This window comes from Salmo salar, chromosome 25 (genome assembly GCF_965601325.2).
Source record: "Salmo salar chromosome 25, fSalSal1, whole genome shotgun sequence".
NCBI classification, from domain to species: domain Eukaryota; kingdom Metazoa; phylum Chordata; class Actinopteri; order Salmoniformes; family Salmonidae; genus Salmo; species Salmo salar.
The window spans coordinates 34373167-34397631 of record NC_138315.1 but is presented as its reverse complement, the minus strand read 5'-3'; the positions used below and the strand labels follow the sequence as shown (position 1 = coordinate 34397631).

The following is a 24465-nucleotide window of genomic DNA, read 5'->3' as shown; positions in this document are numbered from 1 at the left end:
AGTAATAGCATTTCTAAGGTATTTGAATAACGCGCCACGGGATTCAACTGGCTGTTGAGTAGGTGGGACGATTTTGTCCCGCCGACCCTAGAGAGGTTAATCATAGCAAGGCGACTGGAAACATGGCCGAATAAAAACAGTGCAGCTATTCCCTCCGCAAGGCAATCAAACAAGCAAAGCGTCAGTATAGAGACAAAGTGGTGTCACAATTCAATGGCTCAAACACGAGACGTATGTGGCAGCGTCTACAGACAATCACGGACTACAAAAAAAAAAAAAAAAGCCCTGTCCCGGACATCGACGTCTTGCTTCCAGACAAATTAAACAACTTATTTTGCGAGCTTTGAGAACAATACAATGCCACCGACGCAGGCCGCTATCAAAGACTGTGGGCTCTCCTTCTCCGTGGCAGACGTGAGTAAAACATTTAAAAGTGTTAACCCTCGCAAGGCTGCCAGCCCAGACGGCATCCTTCGCCGCGTCCTCAGAGCATGCGCAGACCAGCTGGCTGGCGTGTTTATGGACATATTCAATCCCTATGTCAGTCTGCTGTCCCCACATGCTTTAAGATGGGAACAGGAACAATGGTGGCCAAGAAAGCTAAATGACTATCGCCCTGTAGCACTCACTTCTGTCATCATGAAGTACTTTGAGAGACTAGTCAAGGATCATATCACCGCCACCGGAGATCAACTCCAATTTGCTTACCACCCCAATAGGTCTACTGACGATGCAATCGCCATCACACTGCCCTATCCCATCTGGACAAGAGGAATACCCATGTAAGAATGCTGTTCATTGACTACAGCACAGCATTCGACACCATAGTAACCCCGCCCTGTGCAATTGGGTCCTTCACTTCCTGACGGGCCGCCCCCAGGTGGTGAAGGTAGGAAACAACAACTCCACTGATCCTCAATACTGGGGCCCCACAACAGTGCGTGCTCAGCTCCCTCCTGTACTCCCTGTTCACCCACGACTGCGTGGCCAGGCACGCCTCCAACTCAATCATGAAGTTTGTAGACGACACCACAGTGGTAGGCTTGATTACCAATAACGACGAGACAGCCTACATTGAGGAGGTAAGGGCGGTCGGAGTGTGGTGTCAGGAAAATAACTTCTCACTCAATGTCAGCAAAACAAAGGAGATGATCGTGGACTTCAGTAAACAGCAGAGGGAGCACCCCCGTATCCACAGCCGGGACAGTAGTGGAAAAGGTGGAAGGTTTTAAGTTCCTCAGTGTACATTTCACAGACAAACTGAAATGGTCCACACACACAGACAGTGTGGTGAAGAAGGCACAACAGCGCCTCTTCAACCTCAGGAGGCTGAAAAAATGTGGCTTGTCACCAAAAAAACCTCACTAACTTTTACAGGTGCACAATTGAGAGCATCCTGTCGAGCTGTATCACCGCCTGGTACGGAAACTGCACCGCCCACAACCGCAGGGCTCTCCAGAGGGTGGTCTGCACAACGCATCACCGGGGGCAAACTACCTGCCCTCCAGGACACCTACAACACCCGATGTCACAGAAAGGCAAAAAAGATCATCAAGAACAATAACCACCAGAGCCACTGCCTGTTCCCCCCGCTACCATCCAGAAGGCGAGGTCGGCACAGGTGCATCAAAGCTGGGACAGAGATACAAGCTGTTTTTCAATCTCAAGGCCATCAGATTGTTAGACAGCCACAACTAGCACAGAGAGGCAGCTGCCTACCTACAGACCTGATATCGCCTGCGTCCAGCAAAACGTTTGGTAGAATTAAAATGTTTTGCACTAGAATAAATGACCTAGCTACTACCAAACGTTACTGTGGTGGGAAAACTCGCTGCATAATGAAAACACAAGCAACTTGTGTGACGAACCAGCATGGGAAATATGTTGCCATTATTTTTGCTTCCATCAACAAATCACACAAAGCACTGTTGTCAATCTTACCGCATTTTGCGGAAGGTCTAACGTTGGTTTCTCACTCCATGCATAGACAAAATAATGATGCATGTTTCAGCCTCAAGGTCAATTATCTGCAAATAGCCTAGATATTCAGTTATGCATCGAAATATCTTTAGATGCAGCATTAATTGTTCATTGTAAACTGGTTGGTTCGAGCCCTGAATGCTGATTGGCTGACTGCCGTGCTATATCAGAACGTATACCACGGGTATGATAAAACAATTATTTTTTTTACTGCTCTAATTACCATGGTAACGCGTTTATAATAACAATAAGGCACCTCGAGGGTTTGTGGTATATGGCCAATACCACAGCTAAGAGCTGCATCCAAGCACTCCGCATTGCGTCATACATAAGAATAGCCCTTAGCCGTGGTATATTGGCCATATACCACACCCCCTGATGCCTTATTGCTTAAGTATATGGTAGATGGTTGGGTTCTCACTGTTGCTTGTAGGTTTTCTGGTATGAAGGTTGGTCATCATCGGAGTCTTCAGGCTCTTCCTCTACCATGCAGCTCCTGGAAAGGCAGACGATAATGAATGCCCATATACTGCCGCGGCAACGTCAACACACACAGGTACACACACAAATACATACACTCTGGTAGGCAAGTAGACATGCACACAAACAAAGACCGAGGGGGCCCAAAGGTAGGGGGAGGTCACACAACATGTTATAACACTTTATAAACATGTTCATTTCATCTAGCTGGGTTCGGGACACACCTGAATTGGGGGTCGGGGTTCATGTGGCAGAACCACTTCTCTGGGAGCAGTCTGCAATCAATCCCATCTGGCAGCTTCCTCCAGCGCAGGCAGGTGTCACATTGCACCCAGTTCTGGTCCGGGCGCTTCCTATGGGGGTAGAGGTACACAGAGGAACCAGTTAGAGGAGGGATGGAGACACAGAGGAAAGGAGAAAGATGGAGGACTGTTTTACTTACATGGTGTCTTCCACTGGTACGGTGCTGTTAGGATCTTCTTTGTCTCTTTTAAAGCGGATCTCTTTCCAGTAGTCCTCCAGCTTAACCCCTAAGTTGTTGATGGTTTTCCTGCACAAAGAAAATAAGAAATAAACAATGACAGTTCACGTAGTGCCGCTTTATCCAGCTAAATTATTCAAAGTAGACTATCTTTAAAGTATGTGGGCAGATGGCCGCAAAACAGTCCGATTGTTTTGTTTCATTGAATGGAAAATGGTTCTTCAGGAAATGTTCTTGAAGGGAGCACTCTCCTCTTCACCTATATGCAATAAGAGTCCTTACCTGTATTTGTCGGTATTGTCAAAATCTTGCTTGTTGTGGGTGGGCTCCAAAAAGTTACACTCGATAACCCCAATGACCCCAAGACCTTGGATGTTGGCCTGAAGGGGGTAGAGGTGGTTATGAGTCAGTGATGGAGGACATGAGGCATCTGAGTACCACAATGGATGGCAATAATTTTTCTTATGCACAATCCACGCCCAAACATACAAATACACTCTTTTACCTTGAGTTGAACGCCCACTCGCTCATAAGGTTTTATGAGGCGGTTCTTGTGGTACATCATGATGCCGTATTGGTCTTTGCTCTTGGTGTTGTACCCAAAGGTGATGGGAATACGTCTGTTCTGGTACAGGACTTAAGGCCTCAAACAGGAAGGAGAGAAGATGACATATCCTCTTCCCTTTGTGAAAAATACCATATTGTATCACTGTGTTGAACATGAACATCTAGCTATGGAATGTATTGAACTAATATTAGTTAAACTTAGGTAAGTGATTATTATTGCAAGCTTATAAAAGTATTGTGTCTATGGCAGTGGCTGATGGTATTTCTTGTATGTAGAGCATAGTACCCATATTTGCCTATTTCTATTTTCCCTCCAAAAGAAAACAAAATGAGTGTCTCGAGGATGTGACAACACGAACACACACACACAGGAAAACGCAAACACGGGCACACACAGTAAAGCCATCCACAGAGGCTCCTGCATGGGGTAGGATACCACAAAGTTGGGCTTGTAATAGTCCTTAGCGATGTATGCCAGGCTCTTGGAGATGAGCTCAGTCTTCACTTTCTGCCCTCGAATGACGATCTGCATACGCGGCTTCAAGTAAAGAATACTGCAGTATGCCTGAGCACACAAACAGCACATTGAGAGAATAAAATAAACAATCAAAATACAACACCAGAAAAATGGGAAAGAAAATTTCACACATACAAATGATAACACACTAGTCCAGTGTTTACAAACTCTGTCCTGGGGACCACAAGGGTTGCAAATGTTGGTTTTTGCCCAAGCTTTACACAGCTGATTCAAATAATCAACTCATCATCAAGCTTTGATTATTTTAAATCAGCTGTGTAGTGCTATGCAAAAGCGAGCAAAAGCGTTCTCGTCCCAGACTAGTCAAAGGATAAAGTATTTGAATCTAGCTAAAGCTACGCTGTTGTCAGAAATGCTGTATGGAATGTCAATATAACATCACTATACTAATACTTACACGTAGCGAGTAGTAACTCTCTGGTTTTGTGAGCAGCTCCGACCGCCTGTATTGCTCACTGGTGCTCTCCAACACATCCAACGGGATTCTGATGTCATAACTGGATGTTGTGAAATCAAATTCTGTCTGTCCTGTTAATGTCCTGTGGACAAAAATAAACACTTACTGTATAGACTCCTACTCAACCGCTTTACACGCTCCATACTTCAAAAAGGGCCTTTGTGCTGACCCCTAATGGTGGAATTTTAGGTTTTGATAATGTTCAAGGAGAAAACTAAAGTGAAACCTACAATTCCACCAAGGGAGAAATCTGATGGCCGAGAGAGTGGCAATTTCAAAGGAGAAGTAACATTTGAAAGTAAATTCCACGTAGCAAAACTCAATAGTTGAGGTAGAAGGAAAGAGGAAAATGTCCTTATACGGACTGTGTAAGAGAGGAATACCCAGGTGTGTGTGTGTGTCTGACCTGCGCAGGCTCCAGATGATGATGCGTGTTCCTGAAGAGCCCATGGAGCAGGTGGAGTTGATGGCTTTGAGCTCTGTGAGCAGCTCGTTCTCCGTCTTAAAGAGAGAGTAATACAGGATGTCCTGCAGACTGGCCTTGTGCTTCTCATTCACACGGAGTGCAGAAGTCAAGGACAACACACAACGGGACAATCAACCGACAGACTATAAAATGACACTGTGTACAAGTACATCTATAGATCTACGTCCCACTTGTCCAAACTGTTTGAAGGTGATGACAGTTTAAGCACTATGACGTGTGTGTATGTGCAGTGCGTATGTGTAGTCTCTATAAAAGGATATACTGGTTGTGTGCAACGCGTTGGAAGGAGACAATGGGTACGATGATCTGCTCTGCTTTGATCTGTGCCAGGTAGCTCTGTGAGAGCATGCCTACATGCATGGTGTCTCCATCTAGAGACTTGGAGAACACGATGGCATCTCGTCCCAGACGCATGGACCCCGACTTGAAACCATTACCGTAGAGACCAATCGGGTGCTGGCCGTTTATGACTGTCTTGTCACTGTAACCGAAGCTGAGGAGAGAGAGAGAAACATGGTGGTTTTCTATGTACATCAATCAGAAACTTGCATTCTTATAGCACAGCAGACATTATTTTGTTTTTTTACTTGTCCCTGGTTTGTTCCGGGGATGTCCCTTAGGACGTTTTCAGGATGTTCTCTGAACATTTGTTTTTCCAGTCGTCAAGACGTTACATGATGGTCCCAAGGGAACGTTCTCTGGGAGGACTGCTGTAAATTCCCTGGATGTCATGGAAGACCAAGTCATGACGTTCTCAGGACATTCACCAGTATCATCAGGATGTCACGTGATGGTCCCGAAGGGGGTGTTCTCTCTGCAGGACTTTTGTCCAGGCTTTTATCTAACCTGATTCATCCTGCTAAAGTAGTGGTAATGGATCAGAGAACTGTCCATACCTGAGCATCTTGTGCATCTTTTCATAGTCCAGCCCATTTCCATTGTCCATGAAGATGAGGCAGTCTTGGCCTTTAAACTGGGTCTTATCAATCCAGAACTGCTTGGCATTGACATCTGGATCATAGGCATTATCTGGAGAAAAGACATGGAAATAAAGGATTTGTAAGCATAGAGGAATATGAACAGAATAAATCAGAAATTACATTTTTCCTCCAATATTGATTTTTTACAATGTTGCTTTACAAATAAGGAATCTCTTGCATAGTGTATGCCACTATAGTAGACCACCCAAGCCATTTGCCCAATGCCAACACATCCACGCCAAACCAGCATAGGAGTACAAGCCAAATCACACTGCCATCTGTGTTGCTAATGCTGTGGAAAACTACCACACATCATCAGGGTTTTAGACACCCAATATAACAGTAAAGCTGTGTAATGTAAAGTGTGATAGATATAATATGTCCTCCTTTGTTGCTTGTGCAACGCGGACCATTAGAACAGGCTGGCTTTGACAGCTGTCACAGAGGACGCGACCTCAGCTGTAGATGCAACATCCTCAAAACACTACTGGAACATTAGACTAACACAAACATGTGGTCTGGTCTCCCTCTCCCATCGACTACCTTCAAAATCACTCCCTCCCTCTATCCATCCAGACATCTCCTTTTCAAATATTCATCCCTACCGCCATCTTTGTACTACTATCTTCTATTGTCTAGCTCATCCACTCTCCATTATTCTGTCTGGAGTAAGCTTGAATCCAAAGGCCTCTCCAAAGCCATACTGGCGGGGTGGGGTTGGCAGTGTGTGTACTGGGTAGATGGGAAACACTGGGCTGATGAGAGATATTGCTATATCCTAAGCCTTTATTGCTCCAGGTACAAATAGAGAAAAAGAGTGGGATTGGTTAGCAAAGTGAGGGGTATTGAAGGAAATCAAGAGTGTGAGATACTGGAACAGAGAAAGATAGAGATAAGAGAAGGAGAGATTGATGGAGATGGGAGGAAACTGTATCAGAGACATGCACAGAACTGTGATGGACAACTGAGACGTTATCTGGTGACAGGCTGAATACTAAACTGGGTTGGCAGACAAACTGCAGACTGGCAGACTGCACTGCAGCAACAGAGACCTGCCTGAGAAACTGCTCACTGCTCAATGCCTGAGAAGCAGGGCTCCAGAAGGCAACCATTTAGTTGACCCTATAACTATCTGTGCGAGTTACATTTTTAATTGGTTACATATTCTACCTGGTTACCTCAATCAACATGTCCTATTTTTGGGCCAGATAAAACCTTGACTTGGTTAAACAGTAAACTGCATAATACTCATGACTCCTTTAATGAAATGGTCTGCCCTCCTGCTGTGCCTGTTTCACTGGGGCCAGCTGCTGTAATGAGCAAGCCTCGCCCCGTGTGCCCTGAGAGATGCTTTCTGATTGTATAACATTTTAGAAAAAACAACCTTGGAAGCAACTACTGCTGTCCATGTTAAAGAGAGGGACACGGGTATAGGTAACAGCTTTCTGTAGGTATTATTTGTATTTCTCAAATCTCAATGTTGAGCTCAAAGCACACAGTTTTACAATCAAGATATTCTGAATGTGAAATGCGCATATGCCATGGCGAGTGCACTAGGCCTCATTGGAGATGAGTAGGTAGTAGGACTATTACAAAAGTTTTTTTTAGCACATTAAATGTACTGTTTGATTTACATGGTTACTAACATTAGCTTAGCAATCTAGCTAATGTGTTTACAGTTTCCACTTCCTCAGGTGGTGAATGAGCACCAATTGAATTAGGCCTATACCTATATGTAATGTTAGTGCATAAAGATAACGGAAAAATAATCTCTATTGAACAAAAAAAAAACGGAAAAATCTGTAGCCCTATTTTGACAGTAAGAAAATGCATGACAATCACTGGATTAGGTTGCATGTCAAAATATCTTGAATCATGCATTCCTGCTTAGACATGTTAGATGTAACAAGGTATTTATTGAAAACGATCCCAGTAGTCTACTACACACTTCTTAACAAAGCACTGTGAATGACCTTACAATCCTTTCACAATCCCTTCCCCTGGAGCCCAGTGATAAGGGAACGGGATTAATCATCATGGAGGCTGAAAGTACCTGTGGAAAAAGACCACCCCAGGGACAGGACTGCTGTGGGATAGGCTGTAGGCCTAGCCCGTGGGATAAGAGCCTTATCCAGACACACTACTGTAGGCTAATTGTCAGAAACGATGGTAATATGGTTCAGAAACTTAAAACTGCCCCCGACCCACTGTTTCTAGGCCGTCATTGAAAATTGCATTTTTTTATATAAAAATTGTTCAGACAGCCATGTATGTATTAATTAATCAGTCATACAATAAATGTAACTTTGGTAAAACAATCTAACTACATAATGGTAATCATCAGTACAAAAAAATAACAAATAAAAAAATGCATGAAATGTATGCATTCACTACTGTAAGTCGCTCTGGATAAGAGCGTCTGCTAAATGACTAAAATGTAAATGTAAAATAAGAAGTTGTTCTTAACTGACTCGCCTAGTTAAATAGATATCATCCTAACCAACTTGCCCTCTAAATACACCTCTGCTGTTTTCAACCAAGATCTCAGTGATCACTGCCTGCATCCGTAATGGGTCAGCGGTCAAACGACCACTCATTACTGTCAAACGCTCCCTGAAACACTTCATCCGAGCAGGCCTTTCTAATCGACCTGGCCGGGGTATCCTGGAAGGATATTGACCTCATCCCTTCAGTAGAGGATGCCTGTTTTTTTTTTTTTTTGTTTTTTTAAAAAATGCCTTCCTCACCATCTTAAATATGCATGCCCCATTCAAGAAATTTAGAACCAGGAACAGATATAGCCCTTGGTTCTCTCCAGACCTGACTGCCCTTAATCAACACAAAAACATCCGGTGGCGTTCTGCATTAGCATCAAACAGCCCCCGTGATATGCAACTTTTCAGGGAAGTTAGAAGCCAATATACACAGGCAGTTAAAAAGCCAGGGCTAGCTTCCTGCAACACAAACTCAGAAAAGTTCTGCGACACTGTGAAGTCCTTGGAGAATAAGAGCACCTTCTCCCAGCTGCCCACTGCACTGAGGATAGGAAACTCTGTCACCACCGATAAATCCACTATAATTGAAAATTTCAATAAGCATTTTTCTACGGCTGGCCATGCTTTCCACCTGGCTACCCCTACTGCAGTCAACAGCACTGCACCCCCCACAGCTACTCGCCCAAGCCTTCCCCATTTCTCCTTCTTCCACATCCAGCTGATGTTCTGAAAGAGCTGCAAAATCTGGACCACTACAAATCAGCTGGGCTCGACAATCTGGACCCTTTCCTTATAAAATTATCTGCCGAAATAGTTGCAACCCCTATTACTAGCCTGTTCAACATCTCTTTCGTGTCGTCGGAGATTCCCAAAGATTGGAAAGCAGCTGCGGTCATCCCCCTCTTCAAAGGGGGGGACACTCTTGACCCAAACTGCTACAGACCTATATCAATCCTACCCTGCCTTCCTAAAGTCTTCGAAAGCCAAGTCAACAAACAGATTACCGACCATTTCGGATCCCACCGCACCTTCTCCGCTATGCAATCTGGTTTCAGAGCTGGTCATGGGTGCACCTCAGCCACACTCAAGGTCCTAAACGATATCTTAACCTGCATCGATAAGAAACAATACTGTGCAGTCGTATTCATTGACCTGGCCAAGGCTTTCGAATCTGTCAATCACCACATCCTCATCAGCAGACTCAACAGCCTTGGTTTCTCAAATGATTGTCTAGCCTGGTTCACCAACTACTTCTCTGATAGAGTTCAGTGTGTGAAATCGGAGGGCCTGTTGTCCGGGCCTCTGGCAGTCTCTATGGGGGTGCCACAGGGTTCAATTCTTGGGCCGACTCTTTTCTCTGTATACATCAATGATGTCGCTCTTGCTGCTGGTGAGTCTCTGATCCACCTCTACGCAGACGACACCATTCTGTATACTTCTGGCCCTTCTTTGGACACTGTGTTAACAACCCTCCAGACGAGCTTCAATGCCATACAACTCTCCTTCCGTGGCCTCCAACTGCTCTTAAATACAAAGTAAACTAAATGCATGCTCTTCAACCGATCGCTGCCCGCACCTGCCCGCCCATCCAGCATCACTACTCTGGACGGTTCTGACTTAGAATATGTAGACAACTACAAATACCTAGGTGTCTGGTTAGACTGTAAACTCTCCTTCCAGACTCACATCAAACATCTCCAATCCAAAGTTAAATCTATAATTGGCTTCCTATTTAGCTACAAAGCATCTTTCACTCATGCTGCCAAACATACCCTCATAAAACTGACCATCCTACTGATCCTCGACTTCGGCGATGTCATTTACAAAATAGCCTCCAATAGCCTACTCAATAAATTGGATGCAGTCTATCACAGTGCCATCCGTTTTGTCACCAAAGCCCCATATACTAAACACCAATGCGACCTGTACGCTCTCGTTGGCTGGCCCTCGCTTCATACTCGTGGCCAAACCCACTGGCTCCAGGTCATCTACAAGACCCTGCTAGGTAAAGTTCCCCCTTATCTCAGCTCGCTGGTCACCATAGCAGCACCCACCTGTAGCACGCACTCCAGCAGGTATATCTCTCTGGTCACCCCCAAAGCCAATTCCTCCTTCGGCCGCCTCTCCTTCCAGTTCTCTGCTGCCAATGACTGGAACGAACTACAAAAATCTCTAAAACTGGAAACACTTATCTCCCTCACTAGCTTTAAGCACCAGCTGTCAGAGCAGCTCACAGATCACTGCAACTGTACATAGCCCATCTATAATTTAGCCCAAACAACTACCCCTTCCCCAACTGTATTTATTTATTTTGCTCCTTTGCACCCCATTATTTATATTTCTACTTTTCACTTTCTTCCACTGCAAATCTACTATTCCAGTGTTTTACTTGCTATATTGTATTTACTTCGCCACCATGGCCTTTTTTGCCTTTACCTCCGTTATCTCACCTCATTTGCTCACTTTGTATATAGACTTATTTTTCTACTATATTATTGACTGTATGTTTGTGTAACTCTGTGTTGTTATGTGTGTCAAACTGCTTTGCTTTATCTTGGCCAGGTCGCAATTGTAAATGAGAACTTGTTCTCAACTTGCCTACCTGGTTAAATAAAGGTGAAATAAAATAAAAAATAAAGGTAAAATAAAAAAATAAAAGGGGACCTTGAACATCCATTAGGTTATATTCCCAATCATTCTAGGGTATCTGAGACATTACGGAGTGTTTGCATTCCCTCTTTTTCTGACGCTCTCATGTAGTTTATGTTTATCTATGGCTGCCAACTTGAAGAGTGGAGGAGAAGGGAGAAAAGTAGAGAGGAGGGGCAAGACAGGGGATTACACGGATTTAGAGTGATAGTCTTTGAGCTTCCATTAGGTTATATTCCCACTCATTGTAGGGTTCAGAGAGCTTTAGCATTCTCTGGCCATCTTGAGTAGTTTATGTGCGATAGCAGCCAACAGCAATTACTTTTTATAGTACAGTCTGGAAAACGGTAGTAGAAAGGTAGAGGCAAAGTGAGTATAGGAGGGGAGGACATGGCAGGGGAAAGAAAATTGCATATTCCTTAGTGTGATTTGAATTGAGAGTGATACTCACTGAACATCAATTAGGTTATATTCCCACTCATTGTAGGTTTCAGAGATCATAAGCTCTTCAGAGTGTAGTGTTAAATGCATTCCCCATGCATGGAACATTTCATTTGCACATTAGTGTGTCATACAGCATAGGTTTCATGTAGCATACATCAAAAAGTTATATAACCATGTAATGAAAATTCCATATTGTTACTGGTACATTTTGAAAGTTACTGAGAATATTCACTCCCTTTGCAACCCTACTCTGGAAAACAGACATCCCCAGGGACAGGACTGCTGTGGGTCCGTCTATAGGACTATCACTTTTAATCTGTTTCAAGATATGGGATATGTTCTGGGTAGCCTGTGAGAATAATATTGACGAATACATGGATACGGTGAGTGAGTTTAACAGGAAATGAATAGGAGATTTTGTACCCATAGTGACTATTAAAACCTACCCAAACCCAAAACCGTAGATTGGTGGCAGCATTCGCGCAAAACTGAAAGCGCAAACCACCGCATTAAAAAATGTCAAGGTGACTGGGAATATAGCCGAATAGAAACAGTGTAGTTATTCCCTCCATAACGCAAACAAACATGTAAAATGTCAGTACAGAGACAAAGTGGAGTCGCAATTCAACGGCTCAGACACGAGACGTATGTGGCAGAGTCTACAGACAATCATCGGACTACAAAGGGAAAACTAGCCATGTCGTGGACACCGACGTCTTGCACCCAGACATGCCAAACACCTTTTTCGCCAGCTTTGAGGATAACACAGTGCCACCGACGCGGCCTACCAAGGACTGTGGGCTCTCCTTCTCCGTGGCCGACGTGAGTAAGACATTTAAGTGTGTTAAACCTCGCAAGGCTGGCGGCACCAGACAGCATCTCTAGCCGCATCCTCAGAGCATGCGCAGACCAGCTGGCCAGAGTGTTAACAGACATATTCAATCTCTCCCTATCCCAGTCTGCTGTCCCCACATGCTTTAAGATATCCACCATTGTTTTTTGGGTACAGGAACAATGGTAACTGAACTAAATGACAATCGAGCGATAGTAGCATTCACTTCTGTCATCATGAAGTGCTTTGAGAGAAAAGTCAAGGATCATATCACCTTTACCTTACACCCTAGACCCACTTCAATTTGCTTACCGCCCCAATAGATCCACAGACTATGCAATCGCCATCGCACTGCCCTATCCCACCTGGACAAGAGGATGTAAGAATTCTACAGCTCAGCATTCAACACCATAGTACCCGCCAAGCTCATCATTAACCTGTTAGGGCTAGGGGGCAGCATTTGCACGTCTGGATAAAAAAAATGTACCCGATTTAATCTGGTTACTAATCCTACCCAGTAACTAGAATATGCATATACTTATTATATATGGATAGAAAACACTCTAAAGTTTCTAAAACTGTTTGAATGGTGTCTGTGAGTATAACAGAACTCATTTGGCAGGCAAAACCCTGAGACATTTTCTGACAGGAAGTGGATACCTGATGTGTTGTATTACCTTTAAACCTATGCCATTGAAAAACACAGGGGCTGAGGAATATTTTGGCACTTCCTATTGCTTCCACTAGATGTCACCAGCCTTTACAAAGTGTTTTGAGTCTTCTGGAGGGAGATCTGACCGAACAAGAGCCATGGAACGATGATGGCCCATTAGACACCTGGCGCGCGAGTTCATGTTGGGTACCCTCGTTCCAATACGTTATAAAAGAGTATGCATTCGTCCACCTTGAATATTATTCATGTTCTGGTTAAAAAAGGCCCTAATGATATATGCTATACAACATTTGACATGTTTGAACGAACGTAAATATATTTTTTCCCCTCGTTCATGACGAGAAGTCCGGCTGGCTTAGATCATGTGCTAACAAGACGGAGATTTTTGGACATAAATGATGAGCTTTTTTGAACAAAACTACATTCGTTATGGACCTGTGATACCTGGAAGTGACATCTGATGAAGAGAATCAAAGGTAATGGATTATTTACATAGTATTTTCGATTTTAGATCTCCCCAACATGACGTCTAGTCTGTATCGCAACGCGTATTTTTCTGGGCGCAGTGCTCAGATTATTGCAAAGTGTGATTTCCCAGTAAGGTTATTTTTAAATCTGGCAAGTTGATTGCGTTCAAGAGATGTAAATCTATAATTCTTTAAATGACAATATAATATTTTACCAATGTTTTCTAATTTTAATTATTTAATTTGTGACGCTGACTTGACTGCCGGTTATTGGAGGGAAACGATTTCCTCAACATCAATGCCATAGTAAAACGCTGTTTTTGGATATAAATATGAACTTGATATAACTAAAAATGCATGCATTGTCTAACATAATGTCCTAGGAGTGTCATCTGATGGAGATTGTAAAAGGTTAGTGCATCATTTTAGCTGGTTTTATGGTTTTGGTGACCCTGTCTTTGAATTGACAAAACATTACACACAACTCTTGTAAATGTACTGTCCTAACATACTCTAAATTTATGCTTTCGCCGTAAAACCTTTTTGAAATCGTAAAACGTGGTTAGATTAAGGAGATGTTTATCTTTCAAAGGGTGTAAAATAGTTGTATGTTTGAAAAATTTGAATTTTGACATTTATTTGGATTCAAATTTGCCGCTCTTGAAATGCACCTGCTGTTGATGGAGTGCACCACGGGTGGCACGCCTGCGTCCCACCTAGCCCATAGAGGTTAAGTTCGGGGCCCTGGGTCTGAACCCTGCCCTGTGCAACTGGGTCCTGGACACAGGGGCCCCACAAGGGTGCGTGCTCAGCCCCCTCATGTACTCCCTGTTCACCCATGACTGCGTGGCCACGCACACCTCCAACTCAATCATCAAGTTTGCAGTCGACAACAGTAGTAGGCCTGATTACCAACAATGAGACAGCCTACAGGGAGGAGGTGAGGGCCCTGGGAGTGTGGTGCCAGGAAAATACCCTCTCACTCAACGTCAACAAAAGAAGCTGATCGTGGACTTCAGGAAACAGCAGGAGGGAGCACCACCCTATCCACATCAACATGACCGCAACGGAGAAGGTGGAAAGCTTCAAGTTCCTCAGTGTACACATCACGGACAAACTGAAATGATCCACCCACACAGACAGTGTCGTGAAGAAGGTGCAACAGCACCTCTTCAAGCTCAGGAGGCTGAAGAAATGTGACTTGGCACCGAAAACAATCACCAACTTCTACAGATGCACAATTGAGAGCATCCTATCGAGCTGTATCATCACCTGGTACGGCAACTGCACCACCCACAACCGCAAGGCTCTCCAGAGGGTGGTGAAGTCTGCCCAACGCATCACCGGGGGCAAACTACTTGCCCTCCAGGACACCTACAGCACCCGACGTCACAGAAAGGCCAAAAAAAATCATCAAGGACAACAACCACCCGAGCCACTGCCTGTTCACCCCACTATTATCCAGAAGGCGAGGTCAGTACAGGTGCATCAAAGCTGGGACAGAGACTGAAAAATAGCTTCTATCTCAAGGCCATCGGACTGTTAAATAGCCATCACAAGCACCTTAGAGGCTGCTGCCTTATATAGGTATACTTGAATTCACTGGCCACTTTAATAAGGTTTACATATTTTGCATTACTCATCTCACATGTATATACTGTATTCTATTGAATTCAATTCTACTGTCTCTTATGCTATGCTGCTCCGACAATGCTCGTCCAAATATTTGTATATTCTTCATTCCTTTACTTTAGATTTGTGTATATTGTTGTGAAATTGTTAGATATTACTTGTTAGATATTACTGCACTGTTGGAGCTAGAAACACAAGCAATTCGCTACACCCGCAATACCATCTGCTAAATGTGTATGTAACCAATACAATTTGATTTATAGGTCTACCCCAAGGGGAAAAAGAAGACCCATCCATTAACACTGTGGGTATGGGAAAAGAATCCCATCCAAAAATGAGACACTCAGCAGGATAAAATAGGTCACAAAATGAGTGCAGAACATTGCCTCAGAGTAGCCATTTTAACACCATGATGCTCAGTGATTGGATAGTAATGATTTAATGACTCACAGTTGGACACAGCGATTGGACAAATATGACAGGTGACACACCGGGTAACTTGGCGACTGGACAGTAGGAATGATGACTCACCTATTAATTCTGCGATCGCGCTGAAGGGCCAGGTGTGGCTGGTGGAGTTTGTGTGGAGGAACTTGGGACAGAGCTGTTAAGGGAGGAGTAGAGTTAGCCTATGTTGATGACATTAAATGGATAAAATGTTGTATATTACCACATCCTTCAGGAAGCATTATGTTAGGGCTACTCCATTCTCAAATGACTGACAACCCTTGATGTCCTGACTGACTAACCTACATGTGTCCATCCCCACATCGTGAGTTTAAAGTGTGAAAAGCACACCTAATACTCACTGCCTTTACTCATCTCACAAAAACCTCTCTCATCTTCTTCACACACAAACCTCTCTCCATCTTAAACCTCCCCCTCCTATCCCCCCATCTTTAACCTCCCCCTCCTATCTTCCCCCTCCTGTCAAACACACACGCCTGTAGATTCAGAAGCTTCCCCAAGCACAGCCCAGGGCACATGGAGAGGATAGTCTTAAATTAGACAAGATGCATGTCTGGGCCAATGTGGTCATTCTTGGCTATATGGTGATGAAGTTAAGCTATACACCTCGCACTTCTAACCTGTGCAAGGATGAAAATGGACACTATTTCACCATTTGAATGGCATAGGATAGCTTGGATGCAGCAACAGCAACCATACTGTGACCGAGGAGTGGAATCACTGGGGTATATATTATAGCCATGAACTGGAGACAGCGTCCAAGATGGCCGACCGTTGTTTTCAACGTAATCTACTCACGTTCGCATACGCTGTTTCGTGGTCGTTGCCATCTGCTTTACAACGCCGTGAAAACACGCCCGTTAGGAAATCTGGCGCTTTGATTTGAACACAATTCAATCTCCCGGATTTCCGAATCTCTCGACGCAACTCGTTTTTGACAATAGTGGATGAGCGCCATTGGGCTACTCGGTGTGTGACACTGAAAAATATTGCACGTCACCACAACAACACCGCATGACATTAGATGAGGAGAAACGCCTCTACAAAGTATCTATTTTCCCCAAGTTCAGAAATAGTTCTGTATTTATCTAGCAAACGACAACATAGAAATATCCAGCTCCGCTGGTCAGAAGATGCTCCATTTGGCAAGAGGACTGGGGGTTATCAATATCGCACGCGCTAACGGCAATCAACATTCCCAAAGGATATTGGCTAGCTAGCTAACGTTAGCTAGCTCCAAAACACACATTACATTATGCGATCGAACCAACAAGACTATCACCATACTTCTAAGTTTACTGCACAGCAATTTACTTCTAGATACAAATTCCAACAGATTACAGATACTGTAAAATATCATAATATGCTTACCGCACTTAGAGGCACTCCTCTCTGTACTTGCGACGCCATCTTCTCCGAAATGCAGAAGGGGCGTGGTCAACATGCACAAGTCCAGCGCGAGGGCACCGCCCAGCTGGACATAACCCCGCCCATAACATGCTGTTGGTGTGTTAAGAATAACTTAATGTATATGTTTAATCACGAACCAATTTATATACATTTAAAAGAAAGGCACTGGTATCTTAGTACGGCTAACACCTAACTATCGAAGTCCTTCTGACTTCAGAGTCTGGAATGGTTCTCTGATGTTGTCGGCACAATGCGTCGATAATGAAGGAGGTTGTGCTATTACTGGTTGGCTCTCCACTGTGTCTTTCTCAGTCAAAGACCCATACGACACAGCCCCAAGCCCCACCCTTCCATTGTAACTGTTGGATTTCAAATATTTGTTTGTATTATAATGTTTTATTGCATTACGGGAACATGGTACAAAACAATATACAAATATCACACGTAACAGAAAAGTAAATAATAAACCAAACCAGAGAGACACACATAAAAGTATATTTAAAGACAAGTTAAATTTGGACAAATACTGTAAACACTTATTTGATCATTTGGTATTTATATATTTTAAATCGAATAAAATTGTATTGGTCACATACACATGTTTAGCAGATGTTGTTGCGGGTGTGGAGAAATGCTTGTTATATAATATTGTAAATCAATCAGAAAAATATTGAAACTTATTTTCTTACCCATAATCATTTTTTACCCTCTTTTTCTCCCCAATTTCGATCTTGTCTCATCACTGCAACTCCCCAAAGGGCTCGGGAGTCGAAGGTTGAGTCATGCGTCCTCCGAAACATGACCCGCCAGCCCACACTTAGATCGGATCCTTTTTTCCAATTTTCGCCTAAAATGACATACCCAAATCTAACTGCCTGTAGCTCAGGCATTGAAGCAAGGATATGCATATTCTTGATACCATTTGAAAGGAAACACTTTGAAGTTTGTGGAAATGTGAAATGAATGTAGGAGAATATAACACATTAGATCTGGTAAAAGAAAATACAAAGAAAAAATCTACAGTTTTTTTTTTGTACCATTATCTTTGAAATGCAATGTAGATTTTGGCCACTAGATGGCAGCAGTGTATGTGCAAAGTTTTACACTGATCCAATGAACCATTGCATTTTTGTTAAAAATTTTGTGCCAAGAATGCCCAAATGTGCCTAATTGGTTTATTAATAACTTTTCAAGTTCATAACTGTGCACTCTCCTCAAACAACAGCATGGTATTCCTTCACTATAATAGCTACTGTACATTGGACAGTGCAGTTAAACTAACAAGAATGTAAGATTTCTGACAATATCAGATATGTCTATGTCCTGGGAAATTTTCTTCTTACTAAACAACCTCATGCTAATCACATTAGCCTATGTTAGCTCAACCGTCCCGTGGGGGACACACCGATCCTGAAGAAATCACCCGCCTGCTTACCCTGGAAGCCAGCCGCACCAGAGGTCAGCCTGCAGGCTTCCAGCCTCTCCACAAGGAGTCACTAGAGCGCAATGAGCCAAGTAAAGCCCCCCCCCCCCCGGCCAAACCCTCACCTAACACAGACGACGCTGAGCCAATTGTGCGCCGCTCTATGGGACTCCCGATCACGGCCAGTTGTGATACAGCCCGGGATCGAACCAGGGTCTGTAGTGATGCTGCGCCAATCCCCAGCCCCCATGAACGTCATGTTATGGATGAAAAATTCTCCCAATAGTCAGTCAATGTGCGTGTATGTAAAATAAAAAATAATATAAAATTTGATAATGCTTACAGGTTGCTTACAGGTCCCCATCTTGTCACTAATATATATTTTCATATCTGTCCAAAATATTTCACTATGCAAATAATCACAAAATAAATGCTCTATAGTCATTTTTCTATTTACAAAAGCTACATTCATTTTCTACATGAATTACATATTTAGAAATAGGACTATTACAAGGATAACATCTGTGAAGGATCTTGTTAGAGACGTATCTTACTTTATTAGTTATCAAATATTTATGTGAATTAGTCCACCAATTCACATCAAATGAAGATGCCCATTTGGATTTTCAAAACCAAACTATGAATATTCCCACAGCTAGGGATTGCCTAAATAGGTATCTCCCCTGACGAAGGCTTGTTTTCAATACAGACTCCTTTAGTCATACTGTATTCCATATGAGGCATCCAGAACTTATGAAAGTTGCCCAGTATACCCTTAATATTTTAATAAATCAAATCTAGTAATACATAACTTGACATTGTGGGAGTATAACCAACTTACCAATTAATGGCAATGCATTTCTTAGCCGCTCTAAATGCTTGGTTACACTGTATCTTCAGATAACAGTTTGCAGTATCAACATTTCAAAACAAACAAAAACAGGGAGAAGGTAGAATCTGTAGACACGCAGAGAAAAAAGAACACACTCTTTGCCAGAATTCAGCCAGCCTTCACAAGACCATAACAAATCCAAATACAGGTGAAGTCATTAAAACTCGTTTTTCAACCACTTCACAAATTTCTTGTTAACAAACTATAGTTTTGGCAAGTCGGTTAGGACATCTTCTTTGTGCATGACACAAGTCATTTTTCCAACAATTGTTTACAAACAGATTATTTCACTTATAATTCACTGTATCACAATTCCAGTGGGTCAGAAGTTTACATAAACTAAGTTGACTGTGCCTTTAAACAGCTTGGAAAATTCAAAAAATGATGTCATGCTTTAGAAGCTTCTAATATGCTAATTGACATAATTTGAGTCTGTGGATGTATTTCAAGGCCTACCTTCAAACTCAGTGCTTCTTTGCTTGGCATCATGGGAAAATCAAAAGAAATCAGCCAAGACTTCAGAAAAAAAAATTGTAGACCTCCACAAGTCTGGTTCATCCTTGGGAGCAATGTCCAAACACCTGAAGGTACCACGTCCATCTGTACAAACAATAGCACGCAAGTATAAACACCATGGAACCACGCAGCCATCACACTGCTCAGGAAGGAGACGCGTTCTGTCTCCTAGAGATGAACGTACTTTGGTGCGAAAAGTGCAAATCAATCCCAGAACAACAGCAAAGGAACTTGTGAAGATGCTGGAGGAAACAGGTACAAACATATCTATATCCACAGTAAAACGAGTCCTATATCGACATAACCTGAAAGGCCGCTCAGCAAGGAAGAAGCCACTGCTCCAAAACCACCATAAAAAAGCCAGACTACAGTTTGCAACTGCACATGGGGACAAAGATCGTACTTTTTGGAGAAATGTCCTCTGGTCTGATGAAACAAAAATAGAACTGTTTGGCCATAATTACCATCATTATGTTGGGAGGAGAAAGGGGGATGCTTGCAAGGCAAAGAACACCATCCCAACTGTGAAGCACAAGGGGTGGCAGCATCATGTTGTGGAGGTGCTTTGCTGCAGGAGGGACTGGTGCACTTCACAAAATAGATGGCATCATGAGGAAGTACAATGTATGTGGATATATTGAAGCAACATCTCAAGACATCAGTCAGGAAGTTAAAGCTTGGTCGCAAATGGGTCTTCCAAATGGACAATGACCCCAAGCATACTTCCAAAGTTGTGGCAAAATGGCTTAAGGACAACAAAATCAAGGTATTGAAGTGGCCATCACAAAGTCCTGACCTCAATCCTATAGAAAATGTGTGGGCAGAACAGAAAAATCGTGTGCGAGCAAGGAGGTTTACAAACCTGACTCAGTTACACCAGCTCTGTCAGGAGGAATGGGCCAAAATTCACCCAACTTATTGGGGGAAGCTTGTGGAAGGCTACCCGAAACGGTTCACCCAAGTTAAACAATTTAAAGGCAATGCTACCAAATACTAATTGAGTGTATGTAAACTTCTGACCCACTGGGAATGTGATGAAATAAATCAAATCTGAAATAAATCATTCTCTCTACTATTATTCTGACATTTCACATTCTTAAAATAAAGTGGTGATCCTAACTGACCTAAGACAGGGAGTTTTTACTCGGATTAAATGTCAGGAATTGTGAAAAACGGAGTTTACATGTATTTGGCTAAGGTGTATGCAAACTTCTGACTGTATGTCCCCTTTTGTGTTTTACACCTCCAGCAGAGGAATGATATTTGAGTGCATGTAATTCAGTTTCACTGGCATATAGTAGGTTCTATGGATGGTCTTAAACTACAGCAATGTATGTCTGAGATGATATGAACATGACTGGGCATTCAAACATATCTGTACCTATTCATCATCATCATCAATAGCTTCTACCAGGTCTTCCTCATATTTTCTTTACATGTTTTGTGTCACCAGGAAAAGTTTTTATCGACCCTTGATACAGTTTGGAAATCAACTTTGGAGATTTGTCAGACTGTCTTAAAATAGCATCTGGCTTGACCAGTGTTTGCTGCCCTGTAACGGCCGTCGTCAAAATGAGACCAAGGTGCAGCGGAGGATGTGTTCATCGTGAATGATTTTAATGGACCGAATGAACACTATACAAAAATAAACCAAAAAACAACCAGCAACAGTTCTGTCAGGTTAACAAAACTAAACAGGAAAATATTCACCCACAAAACCCAAACGAAAAACAGGCTGCCTAAGTATGACTCCCAATCAGCAACAACGGTGTACAGCTAGCTGTTCCTGATTGGGAGCCATACCCGGCCGAAACAAAGCAATCCCAAACATTAAAAAACAGACATAGAATGCCCACCCAAATCACACCCTGACCAAACCCAAATAGAGACATAAAAAGGATCTCTCAGGTCAGGGCGTGACATGCCCAGAGAGAATAAAGTGTTGTATCAAAAATTCACATATTTTTTGCATTATTATTCACACACATTTGCTGCTTCAACTTCAGTAGTCTGCCTCTCCTAGTTGGACATGAGAGTTCAAGTACGCCTAGCATGTGTGGTCTCAATGAAATAGAGTAGGCTGCCTACATGAACGGAGAAACACATAACAGTTCACTTGAATATGAAATTAACTTAAATATGATTTGACTGTAGTTTACTACTGCGTCTGTAAATAAATATTGATAATGGAAAGAAGTGGATGGCGCTCAACCAACGGGAGTCGAAGTACAAAAATACAAAAAAAATCATAATTGAAATTGAAAAGGTACAACGCGCACATAGGTTGGGCTACTATGGTGAGCGAGCGTTGCCCCTTTTCGTTTTCAATAAGTATTGATTACCCATTTATAGGTCTCTGCCTGCAAATCGTCCTTCAACGAAGGCAATATCCAATAGACCTATGCAAAACTTAGCAAGTGTAGCTGTCATCGTTCTTGCTGCTTCTAAGTGGTGACCCACTTTTTTAGCAAAAAATAAACATTTTCAGTTTTGCATGTTATGTTGGCATTAATACGTGTCAAATATCAGTTTGAAAACACTGTAAAAAAATATCTAATAATCATGGAGTTAATAAAGCCTCAAACAAACATGGTCTCTTTTTTGTTTTCTTGACTAAGGCAGCTCCAAAATGCCGGTGTTTCAGCCTAGCTCAGTGCTTTCTGTGGTGGTGGGGCAGCCAGCGGAAAATACAGAGGGTAGAGGTTGGTAATGTTCTTTAGTTCCACCATGATTGGCTCAGTGTTCTGTCACTCATGGGGACACTACATCACCGCAAAATCTACTGGGAGAGCTCGGAAATTCAAGCCCGTTGGGTGCTGCCATAGAGTTACATTAGAAATGCCCATCCAAGAAGGCTCAAGGTCTTTGGCCACAGATAAAATAACGTCAAATCACGTTATATCTACCGTAGCCTTGATTGAACTGATCGTGTCAACATCATACTTTCAAAATCTTATCTAACAAGCTAGCAGTTATCATCATGAATCAAGTCAACAATCTACTGGCAAATCCTTTTCAATCCTTGTCATATGAAGAGAAATAATGAAGAGAAATTATGGATAAAATGTATCGGTGCACATCAGCCATTGGACATAAACATTACATAAGTTGGAAATTGCAAATTCAACAATGGGGGGTTTGGAAGGAATCCGTAGCCAACTGCAAGCATTGCAAAGCAATCACTAGCCTACTATTCAGTGGGTGTGTGGTCCAAGTCTGAGTTTAAGGGTCTCTTTTCCAAGCTTAAGAGGATTGTCAATGCAGCATGACTTCTGCCACATTCAAAACAACTGGAAACTCGGAACTGGGAAATCTCAGACTTCAGTGAGTTCAAGATAACTGGGAACTCTGAAAAAAATTAGCTCTGACTGGGAAAATAAGTTTTGAATGGTCATCCAACTTGGAATTGCAAATCGGGGACTCAGTCCTCTTTCTAGAGCTCCGACCTAAAGATAACTGACGTCAAGATTCAACCTTGTTTTTTTCCGCAGTCCCAGTTCTTGAAAGCACCATAAATCTAGAGAATGCCAGAATTTGATAACAAAGTTTGATGGCAAAATTTGCCCACAAAGAACTGCCACGCCACCTTCCTGTTCAAATGAGCACAGCACAACAAGATGAGTCCAAAAATGTATTTTATGCTGCTGCATAAATGATGTAATATGCCAGGGAGATATGTATACCATAGATAAGAAAGTAATATTAAGTGTATGTTGTGTAGTAAGCTGTTAGTAGCCCATGTGCCTCACCATAATAATTTGGTCCCTTCCCCCTCATAATTTAGACTACTGATCTGACTTGGTGGTGCACATCTAGCCTACAACCTGTTGTATTTTTAATTTAAAATTTGTATTTAACCTTGACTTAACTAGGCAAGTCAGTTTAGAACAGATTCTTATTTACAATGACTGCCTACACCACCCAAACCCGGACAACGTTGGGCCAATTGTGCACCGCCCTATGGGACCCCAATCACGGCCGGTCGTGGAACAGCCTGGATTCGAACCAGTGTGTCTGTAGTGATGCCTCTAGCACTGAGATGCAGTGCCTTAGACCGCTGGAGTTTTAGAGAAATGTCATCATCGAATATTGTAAGAGTTTAAATTGGCTGCTTATATGCCCCCTTTATTTATCCTACGGTTCTGACTTGGTGTACAGGGAGAATACTGTAAGAAAGGCCCATGTACTGCATTGTGTCGCTGTACATTTCAAAAGTGCTGAACACTACGTCCGCCCTAGCTCGCTCTTTAATGTCTTAATCTAATTTACGATTGCCTCTTATCCGCTCGTCATCCCCTTATACCATAGACAGACAAGGTTCTGCTGATAGCCAGGTGTAGCAGTGGTAAGGTGTTGGGACTGCTGTTGGGACTCTGCTGTTGGGTCAGCTTTATGTAGGCCCTAACAGTTTGTGGGCACCATTTGTCAACATTATAGTGCAATTAATGTTTGTCACATCGTTGTGTTGTATAGTGTCTTTGCTGGCATGCAACATTTTTGGGGGAGTTTGCCCCACCAAGATTTACATACTAAAATCACCCCTGCTGCTTCCAGTTCAGTAGCCATACCTGCAAGAACAGGTGTGCGTGTGGTC

At 42.8% G+C, this 24465-nt stretch overlaps 1 protein-coding gene across 1 annotated transcript in view; it reads right to left on the bottom strand.

Annotated features, from left to right (window-relative positions):
- Nucleotides 1-17107, bottom strand: part of LOC106586633 (uncharacterized) — a 30711-nt gene extending 13604 nt beyond the window's left edge. The window contains exons 1-12 of the mRNA XM_014174126.3: nt 17002-17107; nt 15694-15766; nt 5887-6019; nt 5251-5483; nt 4910-5066; nt 4444-4585; nt 3945-4073; nt 3447-3566; nt 3224-3321; nt 2903-3010; nt 2685-2813; nt 2402-2476 (exon numbers count right to left, since the gene is read on the bottom strand). Of these exons, the coding sequence (XP_014029601.3) occupies nt 2402-2476; nt 2685-2813; nt 2903-3010; nt 3224-3321; nt 3447-3566; nt 3945-4073; nt 4444-4585; nt 4910-5066; nt 5251-5483; nt 5887-6019; nt 15694-15766; nt 17002-17040 (1436 nt within the window). The 5' untranslated portion in view covers nt 17041-17107. The remainder of the gene's footprint in view (nt 1-2401; nt 2477-2684; nt 2814-2902; nt 3011-3223; nt 3322-3446; nt 3567-3944; nt 4074-4443; nt 4586-4909; nt 5067-5250; nt 5484-5886; nt 6020-15693; nt 15767-17001) is intronic.
- Nucleotides 17108-24465: the final 7358 nt, after the last annotated feature.